Source organism: Labeo rohita, chromosome 10 (assembly GCF_022985175.1).
Source record: "Labeo rohita strain BAU-BD-2019 chromosome 10, IGBB_LRoh.1.0, whole genome shotgun sequence".
Classification (NCBI taxonomy): Eukaryota; Metazoa; Chordata; class Actinopteri; order Cypriniformes; family Cyprinidae; genus Labeo; species Labeo rohita.
Genome location: NC_066878.1, coordinates 27940480 through 27958270, shown reverse-complemented (window position 1 = coordinate 27958270; position 17791 = coordinate 27940480). Strand labels below are relative to the sequence as shown.

Here is a 17791-nt window from a genome sequence, read left to right as displayed (position 1 = left end):
TATCAATGTGTACAATTAATATTTAAAAATCTACATTTTAAAATTATATAATTTATAGTCACGTGATTTAATCGCTTTCGAGTTTTGCAACGGTCGATCATTGATGAATTGTTTTATAATTATTTTCTTTACAAGATTACAATTTTATATCAATGTGTACAATTAATATTTAAAAATCTACATTTTAAAATTATATAATTTATAGTCACGTGATTTAATCGCTTTCGAGTTTTGCAACGGTCGATCATTGATGAATTGTTTTATAATTATTTTTACAAAATTACAATTTTATAATTTTATATCAATGTGTACAATTAATATTTAAAAATCTACATTTTAAAATTATGTAATTTATAGTCACGTGATTTAATCGCTTTCGAGTTTTGCAACGGTCGATCATTGATGAATTGTTTTATAATTATTTTCTTTACAAAATTAGAATTTTATAATTTTATATCAATGTGTACAATTAATATTTAAAAATCTACATTTTAAAATTATATAATTTATAGTCACGTCATTTAATGGCTTTCGAGTTTTGCAACGGTCGATCATTGATGACAACCGCCATAATCTAAATACTAGCTGTCGCAAAGTTGTCAGTGACTGCTTTATTTTTCGTTCTAAACTCCGAATATAGCTCACTCCTAAATAAAAATGTAATGTCAAACGGGTTAAAGATTAGCAAACAGGCTGTCAGTTTATTAAGCAACAAAAGTAGTTTATTCGTCGTAATGATGACTCGTCTTCACTGCCATTCGTAGGTAACGTTAACGGCCTGTTGTTTCACCACACGGCGATACAAGTGAGTAAAAATGCCTATATATAACTATTTCTTTACCCTCATAATTTTTACAATCTCTATTAGTGCTTTGCTAGTGAAGTTACCTCAGAATTTATTTGTAGTTTCAACAGTTGGACAACCACACATATTTAAAGGGTGTTAAATGGTTGCGGTTTGTTCTTGTCAAAAGTTATTTATACCCTTCAGCAATCCCACGCATTTGTAACCGCCGAGAAGGGTGTGGAAACTACAAAAATGTCTCAAAACAAAGAGTGACTCTGTATAACGTTCTAAAAATAAGTGGGTGGATGTGTTAGAGGGTGAAATATGACAAAAGCCACATGATTTCGTACAGTGTGTGTCTATTAACCAAATGACATCATGAAGCGGACGAGCCCTTTCACTACAAAAGCGCCTTTCTGTGCATCAAGTCATTGTGACTGCGGGTTACAGTACCACACCTGTGATCTGCGATCATAATACTTCTCACAATGAGCTGAATCTCATCAAAAATGTCAGATTTCAGCCTGAATCCAAAGAAAGAAGAAATTATATTTTGCAGAAATTAAATGCAGCCTATTATGAGGCGTAGCCTGTTGTATTCATGACAGTTACATTTTGTTTGCAAGTTTTTTAATGCAAAAAAGAGGGTATATTAATATTATTTAAATTATAGTATTTAGTAGTATTTATTGTAGGGCCAAACAGGTAGTGCTGTCAAACATTAATCGCATCCAAAATAAAAGTTTTTGTTTACATAATATTTGTATGTGTACAGTGTACATTTATGATGTATATTTATATTATGTATATATATTTTTAATATTTTTTAGAAAAAATGTTATGTTTGTATATTAAATATATTTACTTATAATATTAATTATATGAATAAAAATATATACATGTAAATATTTTCAAAATATATATTGTGTGTACATATACATAATAAATATAAGCAGTATACACACATTATGTGAACAAAAACTCACTTGGATGTGATTAATCGTTTGATAGCACTTATATTCATATAATTTATTGATTGATTCAATTAATCAAAAAAATAAAAATTAGGAGATGTAAACCCTGGATTTAGAGGAAAAAGTTAGAGTTTTTGTTATATCTTACAACTCTGATAATTTTTTTCAAAGTCACAATTACTTTTTATTTATTTATTTATTTTTTTGTTTAAAAAAAATTGTTAGGTACACTCAGAATTCAGAGAAAAAACTCAATTATGAGATATGTATACTCAGATTTAAATCTTTGACATTTTTTTTCCCTCAGAATTTAAATTTTTTTGCAGCTGAACTTTTTTTCAATTTTTTTTTTCACAATTCTGTATTATTTTTTTTCTGGAAAAAGGTCTTCCACATGCATTCCAGATGCATTACAGTTAAAAAAATTTTTTTCCAGATTTATCTTGCAATTCTGACTTTTTCCTTAGAATTGCAAGTGTATATCTTGCATCATTTTTCTCAAAGTCACAATTACTTTTTTTAAATCCCATTTTTTATTAAAAAAATGCTAGGTACAGTCAGAATTCAGAGGAAAGAAGTCAGAATTATGAGATATATACTCAGATTTGAGAGAAATTCTTTTTTGGAAAAAACTGACTTCCATATAATACAGATTTTTTGGGGGGTTTTAATGCAAATTAAAAAAAAAAAAAAAACAGAAATGACTTTAAAAAATATTCCAGATGCATTAAAGCAAAATATTATTTCTTTTTTTTTCTGAGTGAAACATGACATTAATTTTTTGAGATTCATCTGTCAGAACTGCAGAAAGCAATATTCAGTAATTTCTACAAAGTAAATGAAAAAATGACATCTTCCAGCTATGAGGACACTAAAAAGATACGAAAATAAAATTCTGCGACAAGAACAGCACTTTGTTTTCATATAAAACAGGTCGAGCTACATTTCTAAGCAGTACTGGTGTCCTCGTGCGAGATAGTAGTGAACAAATCGTAATATATTAGAGCTTCTGACATGAGGAAGGATGATTATTCAAACTTCCTCATTTCCTGTGCAACATTTCTGCCATCCGTTAAGCACTGAATATACTAAACGCAACATCTTTCGTTACTTTCCCCTCTTGGATCGTCCTTTCCGGCCACTCAGTTTGCCGGTGCCGTGGGTCGAGGGCCCAGGCTGTGGGGCAGTGGGGGCCGCAGCAATGTTGATCTGACCCTCTTGGATTTCTTGTCGGGTGTCCGCCGGCATGCGGTCGATGTGCTGCTGCGTCTCCAGGTAGAACATGACGTCCCGCAGCTGCTCCTGCAGCTCGGCGATCTGGCCGTCTTTATTGGCCAACATCTCGTGAGCCCGCCTCTCCTCCTCCTGCAGCTGTGCCTGGAGCTGCGTCTGATTGGCTCGCAGGCATCGGTTCATCTCTTGCTCCTCCCGCAGCTCTTGACTGAGCTTCACCACTTTGTTGTTCAGCTGTGAACATCTGCAGAAAACAGCACAGAAATGTCAAAAGACTGTTAATAGTGTTACTATTAAAAAAAGATCATTTTAAATTTTGAAATCGTAACTAAGCAGCTACCTTTCAAAAATGCACCATAGTGATTTAAAAACTATATTTACTATTAATAAATACACTGCAATAACTATAGGCACTACTGTCAAGAATTAAAAAAAAAATCTCATAAAAGTTTAAATGAAAAAAAAATCAGAAAACTTCTGAAATCTCAAATTAATTTTTGAATATATTATTTATTATTATTTTTATTTATATTGATTTATATTTATTCATATTACTAATATTATTTTAGTAATTTTGCTGTGTTTGTCTTTTTTTTGTTTTTTTACTGTCTATATAATTAAGTTTTATTTGTATTTTAGTTATTTTAGTAAGTTATTTTATTAAACTAAATGAAAATTAGAAACTAGCTCAACTAGCTGAACTAGCACGAGTTTATTTATTTGTTTATTGTTTTAAGTTATTAGTTTATTTTATTTCAAGTAACCACAGTTTGTATGGTTTTAGTTTTTATTTTATTATCATTCATATTCTATTATAGTTTTTATTAATTAACTTTTGAATATTTTTTTATTTTTATATTTTCTGTTTTCATTTTAATTAAGGTTTTAGTCATTTTGTTGTAATTATTATAATAAACTAAATGAAAATGAGAAATGTTGCCTTGTCAAATAGCTGAAATAACACAAATTATTTTGTTATTTTATTTTAGTTATTTATTTTAGGACTTTTTTTTATGGTTTTAGTTTTAGTTAATTGTAATGATACTGTTATCATAGTAAATTTTGTCCGGCTTACAGTAAACAGCTATTCTAAAGAGACCCAAACGTTTCATTTGATGATTACGAAAAATTAATTTGAAAGATAATGTAAATTTTACTTCTTTTCAATGGATTGTTTTTCTTTGGTGAGTTCGTTTATTTTCCGCTCCAAACTGTCACACTTGTCAATCGTCTCCTTGAATTTGGCCTTCATGTTGTTGATCTAAAACAAACACAAACATAAAAAAGCTGGATCACTGATGTTAATATGAGTTATAGCAGATTATTATGAACTTAAACACAATGCTAATATGGATTTGTTCATGTTCTCACCTCCTCCGCTGTGTCTTTCTCCAGATGAACTATTTTATTCTCCCAGTAAATCCGCTGAGACTCCAGCTGGCTGGTTAATAAATATGAATACTGTAGAAAAAAGACATGTTAGAAAAATTTACAGAAGACAATCCAACTTTACACACACACACACACACACCTCAAGCTGCAGTGCATCGATCTTCTCATCCTGACATGTGTCGCCCTCACACTCGTACTGCACCATCTTCCCATCGGTTTTACTGGCAACAAGCCGATGGACGTAGTTATCTGATCAACATAAGGACAAAGGCTCAGAGTCAAAATTGTTACAGACTATTTTAAATATAAAATGTTTTAAAAAACAAATTTAAAACTAAAACATTTAAATATGAAAAAAACATTAAATGCATTTAATTTTCCATCATTTTTTGAATGAAATATTAACATAAATATTCAATAAATATTGTAGGGGGGAACTTGATTTTATCCAGTTATGGAAGTAAAAATAAACTTTTGAATTTAAAAATTTAAATTTGAAATTTAAGAAGGTTGCAATTTAAGGCTGCAGATGGCTCTGGCTAATCTGATTGGACCAGGGTTGTTATTGTTAACTAAAGAAACCATTTAAAAAAAGTGTTAAAATAAAATAAATGTTAACTGAACTAAAATATAGAAATCATAAACTCACTTCAGTTAGTTGCCAAGGAATCATTTTTCATTTTAGTCCAACTTGAAGTACTAAAATAACCAAAAACTAAAACTGAAAAAAAAAAAAAATAAATAAGAACTATATAGTCTAATAAAAAATAATAAAAATGGCAAAAACACACAGAAGAATTACTATTACTAAAACTTAATTAAAAATGGAAAATATAAAAATAAAGCTAATTTAAAAATATTCACAAAAACTATAAAAAAAAAATAATGATACTAAAATAACACTATTTGGACAAGCGTTTAAAGATGTAAAATATGATAATAATCCATAATCTGACAAAATTTCTGTGTGAAATATTAATATGAATAATCAGCAATAAATAATGTATGGCAGTACTAGGGTTGGGTATCGTTAGAATTTTATCAATTCCGATTCTTTTTATCAATTCCGATTCTTTTCGATTCCCAGTTTCGATTCCAATGTGAATAAAAGATGATATCAAGCATATTTATTCTGTTCCTTTTTTTGCTAAACATTTAGTTGCAGCTGAATACCATGAACAAAAATAAACAGGCTTAAAGATAAAAAGATTCACTGTTTGCAAAATAGAGCTGCGTGACTCTGGATAAATTGGGTTGTTGTTGTTGTTTTAAATGGAAGTTGTGGTTCTCTTACGATTCTGAAGAAAAAAAAAACATTAGACAACTAAACAAAATCACATGTTGGCCTAATTTATAAGAGAATGAATGAATGATTCATTCAAGATTAACTTGGTTCTTTACTGGATGAATCAGTGTTTTTGAATGAACTGATGAAATGAACAGCCCCCTTTCGCCACCTACTGGCATAACAGCAGAATCGATTAATCTTTAACATTATTTGGAATGTCAAATTAACTTTCAAAAGGACGATTTACTCTATTTTGATCTCTACCGTACATATCAGAGTTTATATCCGGACTATGAACATTTATCCCAGTACTTCTGTGATTATTTGAATGTTTGTAACACAGAAATAATCAACTGTGTGATTGAACAGACTGTGAAACTGTTTCATTCATATACATGACAGTGGCTCTCTTTAGGTCCGTGGCAGCACGAATGCAGATTTGAATGTTCAAATCACACTGGTCGTACGCTGCACGGAAGAAAGGTTGAGAAATTAAACAGATGAATCATTGTAATTTAGGAATAGAATCACGTTGGTATTTGTGATCTAAAACGATCTGTTAAATTAAAATGCTTTGTCATGTTGGTGGTGACACCTCTATTGCAACATGTTTAGCTTATCACAATATTATACTTTGCTTTTTACGACCTCTGATCGCTAATGTAGCCATACTTTGGAGCGCTATGCGCTTAGCGAGCAAGGTCCTGGCAGATCGCTAGGTCGAAAAGAACCGCACATAGGAATCGATAGGCGAAATCGATTTTCGATACCCAATCCTAGGAAGTACCAGAAAAGTTAATGCATTTCCGTGAAAATATAACCACTATTTTCAAGCACGCAACTGCACATTAACTGAATTCTATATTATATTTATTTCTAGACAGTAGCATCTTTGCTATCTGTGATGTCACGCACCTCCAGCGTAGTCCCAGACCCTGTGATTGGTCAGCTGCATTGCGTAAGTGTGCTGCGTTTCCTCAAAGTGCTTGTAGGCATGACGACTAACGTAGCGTCCACAGCCAATGTGACCGCAGATGAGACAGATCCACAGATTCTAAAAAACATTAACGATACGTCTAAAATGCAATACTATGGAACGCAAATCTATGTAAGTGAGACTAGGCCTGCAACAAACAATTACTTAAAATCAATTAATCTGTCGATTAAGTACTCGATTAATCGATTTTAAGTATTTTACTTTTAAAAAAAGGCCCATAAAGTGTGCAATCTGACATATGTATTTATGTAGGATAAATGAAATACAATATAACGGAGCATCCATCTATGTGAGTGAGACTAGGGCTACAACTAATCAATTACTTAATTGATTAATCTGTCAATTAGGTAATTAATTAATTTATTTTATTTTCAGTATTTCCTTTTTTTTAAAAAGTTCCATACAGTGTGCAAACTGAAATATGTATCTATGTAGGATATATGAAATACAGTGTCACGGAATATCCATCTATGTGAGTGAGACTAGGGCTGCAATGAACAATTATTTAACCGATTAATCTGTCATTTAAGTACTCGATTAATTGATTTTATTTTATTTTTTTAAAGGTCCATACAGTGTGCAAACTGAAATTTGTATCTATGTAGGATATATGAAATACAATATAACAGAACATCTATCTATGTGAGTGAGACTAGGGCTGCAACAAACAATTCTTTAATCGATTAATCTGTTCATTAAGTACTCGATTAATCTATATTATTTTCGGTATTTTATTTTTTCCATACAGTGTGCAAACTAAAAAATCTATGCAGGATATATGCTACACATTAGGTTATTAAAACAAACAAAAAAGTGAAACAAAAGCACAAATTAAACATGCACATTCACTTGTCTAGATAAAGTAATTATATTACATTAATACCCAATTAAAACAAACCCTTTCGTATTTACTGCTCTGATCAAAGTTTAAACCTACATTTAACAAAATGCATATTTAACAGCATGAATATTAGTTGTGAGTATCGTATGAGCATTTACTATAAAATATTTCCATGTTTAGGATAACTTGGGTCATGTGCCTTTCCCGTAGCAGATGCCTGTGCATCCTGTGCTATTTTTCAAATGTGTTTCAATCAACGAAATGCGTTATTCATTACTATAATGATGTTTTCAGTGTGCAGTTAATCGATACTTATCTTCTTTTCCACTGATTTTAGCGATTAGTTGTTGCAGCTCTAAGTGAGATATCTGAAAGATTTGTTACCTCCTGCACTCCACACTCAAAACACTTGTTCTCCTCCACAGGTTCAGGAGTCTGACAGTATCTGCATACAGGACACCTGCAGAAGAAGTGCACACTATTAGTGCTCTTAAAGGAATAGTTAACCCAAAAAATAACTTTGCTGAAAATTAGGGATGTGACGAGATCTCATAGCATGATCTCGTGACGAAATCCTTGTAAAACATTTTGCAGTGTTTACATTAGAGCTGCACGATTAATCCTTAAAATATCGTCTTTTCAACCACATTATAATCATTATTTCTGTGTAACAGAGATTCTAATAACAGAAGTACTGGGATAAAGGTTTATAGTTTGGGTATAAACACTTATTGTTGTTTATTACTGCATATAATTCATTAAAATGGAAGTTTAATCTCATAAAGTTCAAAATGCACCTACATTTTTTTGCATTTTGTCTTTTTCAGTTGAATAAAAGACTATTTTTCTTATATATTTAATCATTGAGGACTTTTTAAGAAAAGTTTAAAAATCTTGTCTCGTCTCGTTCTCGTGAACCCAGTCTCGAGTCTCGTCTCGTCTCGTGGAATAAGTGTCTCGTCACACCCCTACTGAAAATGTATTTACCCTCAGGCCATCCAAGAGTTTGTTTCTCAGATTTGGAGAAATGTAACATTATGTAACTTGCTCACAAGTGGATTCTCTGCAGCAAATGGGTGCCATCAAAATGAGAGTCCAAAATGGCTGATCATCTGACATCACAATAATCCACATGTAATCCACACCACTTCAGTCCATCAATTAATGTCTTGTGAAGCGAAAAGCTACATGTTTATAAGAAACAAATCCATCATTAATACGTTTTTAACTTCAAACCATCACTTCTATGAGTTCTGTGGCCATAATATTCATATCCATGTAGTCCAAAAGTCCATCTTCTGTTGTCCTTTCACATCAAAATCCACCCACATGTTTGTTTAGAGCTGTTTTAGACGGTTTTAGTATTTGATCTGTGCATATTTCTCTCCTGATTCAGTCAAGATTTTGAAACTAGCCATTCTAGAAACTAGCATTATTCTGTTTTGTAGACTCAGCAACAATTTGAAGTTAAAAAAAGTCTTAGTGATAGATTTGTTTCTTACAAACACGCAGCTTTTGGCTTCACAAGATGTTAATTGATGGACTGAAGTGGTGTGGATTACTTGCGATGTTTTTATCAGCTCTTTAGACTCTCATTCTGACGGCACCCATTCACTGGTGAGAAAGTGATGTAATTCTAAACTTCTCCAAACTTATTTTGGTGAAGAGACAAATTCATCTACTTCTACATTTTCAACAAATGTTCATTTTTTGAATGAACTGTTCCTTTAAAGACAATGTGGTGTCAAAAAGACCATTTACTTTCATATATGTCCCTCCTTCAGTCTAAATCTAATACTTATGCGTCACAATTTGAGTTAGTAGTCTGTTCGAATCACTAACTCATAGTATGAGTGTTAGTAATAGCGATGCATGCATTAGCAAACTCCACTAATAATATCCTGATATAATTGTCATGCCCAATCAAATCCTGATGAATAAAATAAAGTCTCACCCTAAGTAATTTCCCACTGAATATGGGTTCACTCAGAAATATGTCACAGAAATGCGTCACACGTGCCAATAATTCATGTGTGTAAACACTTAAACCTGAAAACATCAAAGCACCAGCGGTTTGCACGTCCATTGTGTGCATGAAACATGACACTGTGACGTTCATCTCACAGGTCAGAGGCCAACTATGACAATTACACACAAACACAACAGCGAGAATAGAGAACTGCCCAGCAAACCTTTATCACGTCAATGAAGAATCAGGACGAAAAGGTTAAAAGTGACGCACGTAAATAACAAATGAGAACAAAATATGAGCATAAACAACACAGTGTCATGCACTAATGCGTCACAGGAGAACTATGTGCGTGAGGGTGTGGATGAAATTCGTCAAGCATGAACAAAATGAACTAAAATAATAATTTTAATCTTACTAAGTCACTATATATACAAAAAATATTAGAATATGATTCAATGTAAAACTAGTTTAATTTAATATAATACTAATAATATATATATATACACACAAAAAACTACTTTTTCAATGACATGTTTTTGTTTTAGTCATTTTGATTGCATGTTGAATCTAAACGCTTTTTGTGAATGACAGCACTCACGATGCATCCTCCCATCTTTGCAGACACTGGCTGTGAAAGCTGTGGTTGCACAGGGTGGTCAACACGCCGTTGACGGACTCGTCCATGCGCTCCAAACACACGGTACACTTGGGCAGCTCAGTCAGATCCATCACAGGTAAACTGGCCCCCTGGGTTATAATGAAGAGTTTGAGATCATTCAAAACTTTCCAGAACATAGCCGCTATTGTTATGCATGTAAATGAGTGCTGGAAACACAACATGTGTGTGTTTAAACAGAAACAGCTAGTCAACAACAAAACAGGTTAATCCTGGTCACTCAAGCAATATATCAGCCTAAAATGTGTTGTTTGCTCAAGTCATAGCAGTTGCTTGCTTTAGTAATAATAATAATAATAATAATGATATTATTTTTTAAATCTTACAACTAATTGGTAATGGTTAAAAGGATAGTTCAACCAAAAATAAAAATTACCTCATGATTTACTCACCCTCAAGCCATCCTAGACATATGTCACTTTCTTCTTTCAGACAAATACAATCAGAGTTATATTAAAAACTGCCCTGGCTCTTCCGAGATTTTTAATGGCAGTGAACGGGTGTTGAGAATTTGAAGTCCAAAAAAGTGCATCCAACAATCATAAAAAGTGCTCCACACAACTCCAGGGGATTAATAAAGGCCTTCTGAAGTGAATCGATGTGTTTGTGTAAGAACAATATCATTATTTAAAACGTCCTCAGGGCTCTACGCTTAACTTAAAAAATGTAGGAGCGCAGTCAAAATTTCAAGAGCACCTTCTAATAAGAATAAGAATAAGTTACCAATCAAATGAAATCAGTATTTAACTTAATTTGTACTACAGAAAAACACCAAAAAACACAAAAGTGGCTTGTAGGCGTATTTTCACACCTCTGAGGCTCAGAGGTGGCATGAGTGCAATCAAATTCATAAATTCATGTGAACACTAATGTTTTAAAAATACAATTTTGAATATAGAAATATTATTTTAATAACTCAAAATGATACTTTAAAAAGGAAACTAAAACTGCAAGTAAGTGGCGGCAAGTCACTGATTTAATTACTGAATCATTCATTCATTCATTGATTCGTTCGAACGGCTGATTCATTCAGGAATAAAGCAAGTGGCTGTCGCAAAATAAACAAAATTTATAAACGAAACACTGCTGTGTTTGAATGAAGATGCGCAGCGGCTCAGTTGTGACTTGTTTCAAACTATTTTTGACAACAAAATAGAGCAAGATCAGGCAATAGTGTTATAGTCAGACAATGTAAGTCACCTGATATAAACCTCTTGTTTTTTTTAACTGTTGTATTAAATCAATATCTCATTTACAAACTCCCTTAAAAATCATGAAAAGATGTCACTCATCTTAGTTCATCGCGATCTCACAAAGTTCCATTATAATCAACAACGTTCTCTGCACTGCACAATGAATCTCTTATTTACACTCTCTCTACACTTTGTTTATGAAAGGATTTGTGAGATATGTCTGTGATACATTACTCAACGTTGCAAAAACACATAGAAACCTTTGAAGCTCCCCTCAGCAGTCGCACTGGTGCTCGTAAATTTTTCATAGTCACACGCAGTAGTTTTCAGTTGCAAATGCGACCTAAATGGTCGCACTGTAGAGCCTTGGTCCTACGTCATCCGCTGAAATGCCACTTTCTTGTAGACGCACGTACGACAGTTAGCGGAAGCTAGAGATTACGGTTTATAAAGTTTTAAATATGGACATTTTTCTTACACAAACACATCGATTTGTTTCAGAAGGCCTTTATTAACGCCCCAGAGCTGTATGGAGTACTTTTTAATGATGGATGAATGCACTTTATTGGACTTCAAAATCTCAACACCCATCCACTGCCATTATAAAGCTTGAAAGAGGCAGGACATTTTTTTTAATAACTCTGATTGTATTTGTCTGAAAGAAAAAAAGTCATCAGTAAATCATGAGGTAATTTTAGTGTAAAACATAAATTAAAATGCTTTAAATTATTAAATTTTAAAATTAAAACATTAAAATGCAATTTACGTAAACAAAACTAAATTTAATGCATTTAATTTTGCCAAGAACTGTAACACTGGCACTGCATCTGAATATGCCTACTTCCATACTACGCAGTAGGCGAAAAACAGTATGCTAAAAAAGTATTTGAAAACAGTAGGCAAAAAGTCCCTGGATGATTCGATGGACCTTTACTATCTCATGAGGACATGGGAGAGGATTTATGAATGGCAGTGAAACGGGAAAAATGACACATGGTGAATGTAGTACATTTGAATTTAATTTAAACTACCCATATACACTCTTAAAAATAAAGGAGCTTCACGATGCCATAAAAGAACCTTTTAGTCTAAATGGTTCCATAAAGAACCTTTAACATCTTAAGAACCTTTCTGTTTCACAAAAGGTTCTTTGTGACGAAAGAAGGTTCTTCAGATTATAAAAAGGTAAGAATAAGATGGTTCTTTAAAGAACCTTTGACTGAAAGGTTCTTTGTGGAACCAAAAATGGTTCTTCTATTGCATCGCTGTGAAGAACCTTTTAAAGCACCTTTATTTTTAAGAGTGTACATACTATGTAGAACATACTTTGTAATGGTTTTTAAAGGTGCGGTATGTAATTTTTGACATAAAAATACCATAATATGTTTCTAGATATTTAGAAAACAAGCTTCTCAAGTTTCTCTGCAAAACAATGCTACAAATAGTTATTCTGCTTTTGAAATGTGTATTCTGTGTTGGACGTCTGTTTTTGTTTTGGTCTGTGTGACTCCGCCCACTTGCAGTTTAACCAATAGTATTTCGACACAGGGTTGCCAGTTGACACAAATCACAGCTTACTGCAGCCATGGAAGCGAGCTAACAAACTGAGTTAGAGATCGCAGATTCTGCCTGACCTAAAAAGCCTTGCCATCCATCTAAAAAAACTCTATGACCAGAGGAATATTAAAATGCAGATAGATCAACTATTTTCCTTCCATTGTCAGTTGCGTGTCCTAATCTGGCAACATGAGTGTTGAGTCAAACAACTCTAATATTTTGAATTTGGACTCCAGTACCAATTTCAACCACTATCAGTCAATATCACATACTGCACCTTTAAGTAAATTTAAAACTGAACTGAAGTACCTAACAGACAGACGGGGTGTGATTTCAGACACATCATTGGTGGTTTTTTCGAATCATAGTTATTTGCTTTAGTAAACACTACTTACTAACGCACCACAGCCTTACCTCTTCAGATTTTATGACTTCTGCCCTCTCCACATAGACTAACTGGCAGACAGCATCCTCAATGGAGTTAAACTGGCGGCCGTTGCATGTCGTGTAGAAGCTGTCGGCATCGGCCTAAACAAATGAAAAAACACAATGATGCTCCATTCATAAAATGCTAAACATCAAAAAAACTTATTTGCATGAGATTATTTTGCAAGTCACATGGTAAAATGTGTCAGCTTCTTGTGAAAAGTGTAGCTGCAGGCGCAGTAATACTAGAAAATGCATTAAGGTTTTATTCTGAAGAATTCTGTTGAACACCAAAAAAATAAATAGTGAGGATTAGACAGTCCAATCGAATTTCAGAAACTTTTATTTGTTCTTTTATCTGGTTAGGTAACTGACCTGACTCCTGAACTTGACCAGCACCATGTACTGGTTGGGTGTGGAGTCACGGATGATCTTCATGTGCTCCATGACGTCATTGAATGGAGCCACAAACTTCATGAGGTCATGGCTGGTCATGGTGGTGGGTACGGTGAGGACACACAGCATCGCGCTGCGCCGCACGTCCTCTGTGAGTGACGTCATCTTACTTAACACCACATCACACAAAAACAAGATCAACGGGCCAAAGTCAACAATGCAACAAAGTGTCTATTGATCTAATAGACAAATATCATGTTATTTTTGGACAAAGTACCACAGTATATCACCAGAGGTACCATGTAAATACCACTGTCTATGTCAAAGTACTGTAGTATTACAGGGTTTTAGTATTAGCATAGATAGAGAGAGAGCAATAAAAGGGTAAATAGAATGACAATATGACCGATAGATAGATACAAATGAACTCAATTACATATTTTAAAAAGCAGCATGTAAAACTGAATTGAATAGTGAATTATGAATTAAATAATGGAAAAAAATATATAGTTAAAAAAAACACCAAAAGATGAAAAATCTGACTCAGTCTGCTCTCAGTGCTGTTTTCCAGTCATCTGGAGCCACAATTTACAAAAATGGAGATAAACTGGCCCCTAATAATTTCAGCAGCATTTGTGTGAACAGCCATCTGAGGAAGTGTTTTATCAGTATTTTTGAAACAATAGAGTTATATAGTTCCTTAACGGACATGCTGTCCTGAGTCAGATTGGCTTCCTTCCAAATCACAGAACTAATGACCACATTCACACCCTACACACTCTGATCAATGAACACGTAAAACATAACAAAAATAGAAAAACATTTGCATGCTGTGTTGATTTAAAAAACAACAACATTTGGATCTATCTGGCACAATGGGTTTGGAATTCTGCAAACTCATTCTAAAACGACAAAGAAGAACACCCAATAACATGTAGGGTGTTAGGTCAATTTGTATTGATTATTAATATGTAAAATAAATAAATAAATAAAAGTGTTCAATTTTGGATGCAAATTCTCAAATTTTGGATGCATCTAAAATAGAGTTCCACAGAATTTCTACACTTCAAACTGCTACAAACCCAAGACCTGAACCACAAAAAAGTCAGCTCAGTAGACAGAAACAGAGACACATAGATAGACACATAGATAGATAGATAGATAGATAGAATGACAAAATGATAGATAAAATGATGATAGAACGATAGAACAATAGATAGAATGATAGAATGATAGATAGAACGATAGAACGATAGAACGATAGATAGACAGATAGATAGATAGATAGATGGATGGATGGACGGATGGACGGATGGACGGACAGGCAGACAGATCGACAGAAAGATAAATAGATAGACAAATAGATAGACAGACAGGAATAGATAGATAGATAGATAAACGGACAGACGGACGGACAGACAGACAGATAGATAGACAGATACATAGACAGACAGATAGATGGATGAATGGACGGATGGACGGACAGGCAGATAGATCGACAAAAAGATAAACAGATAGACAGACAGACAAATAGATAGACAGACAGGAATAGATAGACGGACAGACGGACGAACAGACAGACAGATAGATAGATAGACAGATAGATAGATAGATAAACAGACAAATAAATAGACAGACAGACATATAGATAGATGGATGGATGGACAGATAGATGGACAGGCAGACAGATAGATAGATAGATAGACAGATAGATAGATAGACAGAGAGACAGACAGACAGATAGATAGACAGAGTACTAACTTAGTTTTGTAGAGGTGCATGATGCCGTGGACAATCTCCACTGACGGGTTTCCGCTGAAGAACGAGATCTGATCCGGCAGCTGTTTAGAGGGAGAGTCTGGAGTCACGCTCATGTCCGTTTGATCTTTGTCTTCTCTATTTACGTCTCCTATGGACTTCAGATCTTCTTTACCTTCCTCAACTCCTGATGGAGAAAACACAGTCCATTTACTCATCACTGATTAAACAAGCGTCAAATCAAAGACAGTAAGACAGCTGCGCTCCAGACCTGCGCTGGGCTGGAAGGTCTCGATCACCATGTCGCTCATGACGCGGCTGCCCAGGTGCTGGTGGAGGATGGTTGCTCGCTCCAGCTCCGTTTTACTGCCCAGCGTCGCTCTGGCGGAGCCCAGCGCTTTCTCTCTCATCTCATCCTCTGACATCTCTGAAACTGTGGGACACAGGAGATGTGAGCTGTGACACAAGGCCTCAACATAAAGGCCTCAAAGCGATTCTAGAAATGAGCTGAGAGCTCAAACACACTGTGTGTGTGAATGAATGCTCTCTGCTCACTGTTAATACAAAACCAGGCGATCATGAGATTTAGCATAATGTCTCATGCTTTTTATGTTTCTCTGCTATATTCTCTCATTCTCAGGCCAGTGATTCCACTGCTAAATTATTCTGATTATCCAGTTTATAATTATACCTTTTTTTCATACTGTACTTGTTTTTGTTATCCTGTCTGTTCTAATGGACCCCATAAAAATATAATAATAATAAGAGTAATTCATTTTAATGTTTTTTTATATTTATTTATTATAAAATTTACACTACCAATGTTTTTGAACAGCAAGATTTTCGTCTCTGCATTTATTTGATCCAAACTACAGGAAAAACAGAAAAAAATTAAATATTTTTACTATTTAAAATAACTTTTCTATTTAAATATATTTTAAAATGTAATTTATTCCTGTGATCAAAGCTGAATTTTAGCATCATTACTCCAGCCACATGATCCTTCGGAAATCATTCTAATATTTCCATTTGCTGCTCAAAAAACATTTATTATTATGATTATTATTATATTGAAAACAGCTGAGTAGAATCTTTTCAGGTTTCTTTGATAAATAGAAAGTTCAGAAGAACAGCATTTATCTGAAATAGAAATGTTTTGTAACATTATAAATGTATCATCACTTTTGAGCAATTTAAAGTATCCTTACTAAATAAAAGTATTAATTTCTATAATTTCTTTCCCAACAAAAATTATACTGAAAAAGCCATTTATTTTAGATAAATGCTGATCGTTGTGTTCATCAAAGAATCATGAAAAAATGTACTCAACTGTTTTAAATATTGACAATATTAATGATTTGGATCAAATAAATGCAGGCTTGGTAAGCAGAAGAGACTTCTTTAAAAAAATAAAAAAAAAAAAAAAAATCTCACTGTTCAAACTTTTGACTGGTAGTGTATAATTACTTTTTTTCCACAGTGTATTTGTTTTGTTATCCAGTTTATTCCAATGAATTGTATCAATGTTGTGTTTTAAAGTAAAAAAAAAAAAGCTCAGTAAAAAAAACGAGCAAATAAATAAATAAATAATAATAATAATCCAAAAAAATATTTTTTTTATTATTTATTACTGGTTTTATTATTTTTTTTCTAAAAACAAAATAATAAGTAATGCATACGCATGTATAGTTACCCTTATCAGATGGTAATACCATGGTATTTACATTTACCATGCCACTGTACGTCACTTTAAGAAGGATAATAGTTACATGCCAGTTCGAAGTATTTCAAACAATACCATGGTACCTTGTGGGCATGTCTAAAACATGGCAACACCTTTTTGTACACTGATGATAATGATGATAATACCATGGCAGATGAATATGGCCATCATGCTGTACCATGGTAAACAAAATCAGTCTCAGTTACGTAACAGCAAACGAGTGAAACTCACCGGCGCAGTATTGAAAGCCGTGCGGGGAATCAGACTGATCTGCGAGTTCGAGTCTGATCACAACCAGAGACACACTCATGTGTTCAGAGGACCGAGAACTGAGCAACTGCTACAGACACACAACAACTAAACACAACACTGTTCATGCAGATAGACACGGATTTAATCGAAAGATCGGGCCCGTGTTGACTGTGTTTCATCAGAACTAAATGCCAGAAACGATTAACTGAATTATTTTTATTAACACAAGGAAAACGCGTGAAAACAACAATGACGTTTGAGAATGAAAAATAAATTACTGCGTTACTTCCGGGAGCGAAAAGACAATTTCAAAACAAAAGCCCTTA

General features: G+C 33.5%; 1 protein-coding gene across 1 annotated transcript; it reads right to left on the bottom strand.

Moving 5' to 3' along the window:
* Window positions 1-66: 66 nt before the first annotated feature.
* On the bottom strand, window positions 67-17761 carry brap (BRCA1 associated protein). The gene is made up of 12 exons (XM_051121425.1): window positions 17445-17761; window positions 15762-15923; window positions 15494-15677; window positions 13712-13901; window positions 13325-13438; window positions 10083-10231; window positions 7897-7972; window positions 6590-6728; window positions 4526-4635; window positions 4366-4455; window positions 4152-4255; window positions 67-3238 (listed from the first exon to the last, which is right to left on the bottom strand). The coding sequence occupies exons 1-12, from the start codon at window positions 17521-17523 to the stop codon at window positions 2869-2871; spliced, it is 1767 nt and encodes a 588-aa protein (XP_050977382.1). The 5' UTR covers window positions 17524-17761; the 3' UTR covers window positions 67-2868.
* Window positions 17762-17791: the final 30 nt, after the last annotated feature.